At 36.6% G+C, this 2,389-nt stretch overlaps 1 protein-coding gene across 3 annotated transcripts in view; it reads right to left on the bottom strand.

Moving 5' to 3' along the window:
• The window catches only part of LOC104745489 (UDP-glycosyltransferase 72E3), a 1,993-nt gene continuing 1,330 nt past the window's right edge, over positions 1,727–2,389 (bottom strand). Inside the window, exon 2 of one of the 3 annotated variants that reach the window (XM_010466754.2) lies at positions 1,727–2,378. In XM_010466754.2, the coding sequence (XP_010465056.1) occupies positions 1,827–2,378 (552 nt within the window). In that variant the 3' untranslated portion in view covers positions 1,727–1,826. The remainder of the gene's footprint in view (positions 2,379–2,389) is intronic. The other 2 variants (XM_019239097.1, XM_019239101.1) reach the window with 2 other exon arrangements.

A 2,389-nucleotide genomic window follows, 5' to 3' on the forward strand; every position in this document is an offset into this window, starting at 1 on the left:
ACGCTTCTTTCATTTAACCGTAGCAAATCACACAGCTGGTTTGGCGATCTCTCATATGCAGAACAGAGCTGAACCAAACTACATTAGTCATTGGACTGAAATGTAAAGACCCGCGAGGCCGCGAGAACTATCTCTCTCGCAAAAATTCTTAGATAAGAAGAGGTGATGACATGTCGATTAGGTTAAAAGAACTGGCTATGCTGTTGGGTTATTTAAGCCGGGTTGTAATAATGTCCTACGTTTTGATAATTACATCCGGTTATCTATATTTAGGACTCATTGGCTATTATCTTAATTTAAGCCGGTTATAATAATATCCTGTCGTTAGCTACTACTAGCTAGTTAATTATATGGGCCTAGTCTTTCAAATTTCATGGAATGTGGAAAAAACAGCTGAGCTCAAAGTTGGGCCGTTTTGTAAAAAGAACAATTTAGTAAGCCCATGAAAAATTAATTGCCGTATATAACAATAAAAAAAACATGAAAGAATATGGATGTCGGCACAGCTCTCTCTATGTAGTGAAGCTCATAAATTCTTCCTTCAGGCCAAAAACTGTAAGAAGAAAAATAGTAAGATTTTTTCATAACTGTTATTAGTTTCTCACATAAATATAATTAATTATTTAATTTTTATTTTTTTTAATGAAAACGATATAAATATAATCTAACACTATTTCCTATGACTGTCAAACCTTTCTAATATAGTTTTCACATATAATTACAGAAACTAGAAATCTAATCAAGTATATATGTAACATAATTTAGTTTGATCGAATTTAGTCAGTGCAAAAATTAAAATGATTCAAAGCACGCATTATTGTCCTATCATTTAGCAATTTTCCACATTTTATTTTGGATATAAAGACTCGAATAGTCACATCTAATCATAACTACTAGCAAATGGCATCGGACATTAATTAAAAAAAAAAACTCCTAAACTTGGTTATATATATCGTGGACAGTATGGCATAATGCGAGTCTGGTATATGTTCGTGTTTTTAATTATGATATGTTTGGAATCTGTCATCATAATAAATTATATATTTAATTTATTTGATTCGTTATATGTGCTTCCACTTCCACCTTCCAGTGTAACAGAAAAATCAGGGGGTAGAGGAAATGTCACGTCCAGTCGATGTAGCCTTCTTCTTTCTTATGGTTTGGTGCTCCAATAAAAAAGCAATCAGTGAGCTATTTAGATTAAATACCGAATAAGATATGTCAAACCACCGTTCTTTTGGGAAATTTTATTATTGGTTTATGATTTCATCTAGAAGGTCAGCTAAATGTGACTTAAGCATATGATTAGTCAGATTAGATCATCGCTGTCGACTTGATTGTTACATTGTGAAGACTAATTAAAAGTAACAGTTTATCATCTAAACGTCGTTTTATTATCTCCTTTTATATATAACGAGGAGAAAAATTCGTTTCATCTTTGCCCTGAATCGGTCTCTCTCAACCGATTAAAAACATAATCATGTTTTGGGCGAGTAGGATTAAGTCTTGTATGAACATCGATCGGGAACAAAAAAAAAGACTAATTCACATGTCTTGTAAGTTATAACATAGTTTTACTGTTGTCTCATCTGTTCGATAAACTGAAACGTATATAAGAGTGGTTATTAATTATTAATATTACAAGATGTTTTTCATTTTTTTTTTCACAACACGACCGATATTTTTTTAATATTACAATGGAAAATTAGCTGAGAAATATCAAAACTAGAAACATCCTTACATTACAACAACCGATTATTCTATTACAATGTTTAAAAAAAGCACTAATTAGGAAACGACAAAGATCTAGCAAACAGTGACCAATTCTACGCACCACGTGCCAAGTCCCCGATACGTTCCAAAAACTGTTGACACTCCTTCGTAACTCTGCAAAGAGACTTGTGCGCTGAACCACCACCGTCAATGCTCGACGACATCTCTGCCGTGTCTCTCAACTTCTTCACTTTCATTCTCATCTCCTCACCTTCCTTCTCAGCCATAACCATCCTCACCAACACTTCAATCTTCGACCTAGAAATCGCTTCCTCTGTATCATCCACTCTTACGGCGATACCTAGTTCGTCGCTGAGCAACGCCGCATTCATATTCTGCTCGGCGAAAAGCGGCCACGCGATCATCGGAACGCCACCAACGACGCTTTCCAACGTGGAGCTCCAACCACAGTGGGTTAAAAACCCACCAACGGCCCGATGGGCCAGGACTTCAGCTTGCGGTGCCCATGATGGGATCACGAAACCTCTATCGCAAGTACGAGTCACGAACCCTTCTGGTAGATACTCTGGCGTGTTGTCTTTGGTTCCACCGCCGTTAGCCGAGAAATACTCGCTGCACGAAGAGCCGTCAACCGGTGGTCGAACCACCCATACGA

This window comes from Camelina sativa, chromosome 2, assembly GCF_000633955.1.
Source record: "Camelina sativa cultivar DH55 chromosome 2, Cs, whole genome shotgun sequence".
NCBI classification, from domain to species: domain Eukaryota; kingdom Viridiplantae; phylum Streptophyta; class Magnoliopsida; order Brassicales; family Brassicaceae; genus Camelina; species Camelina sativa.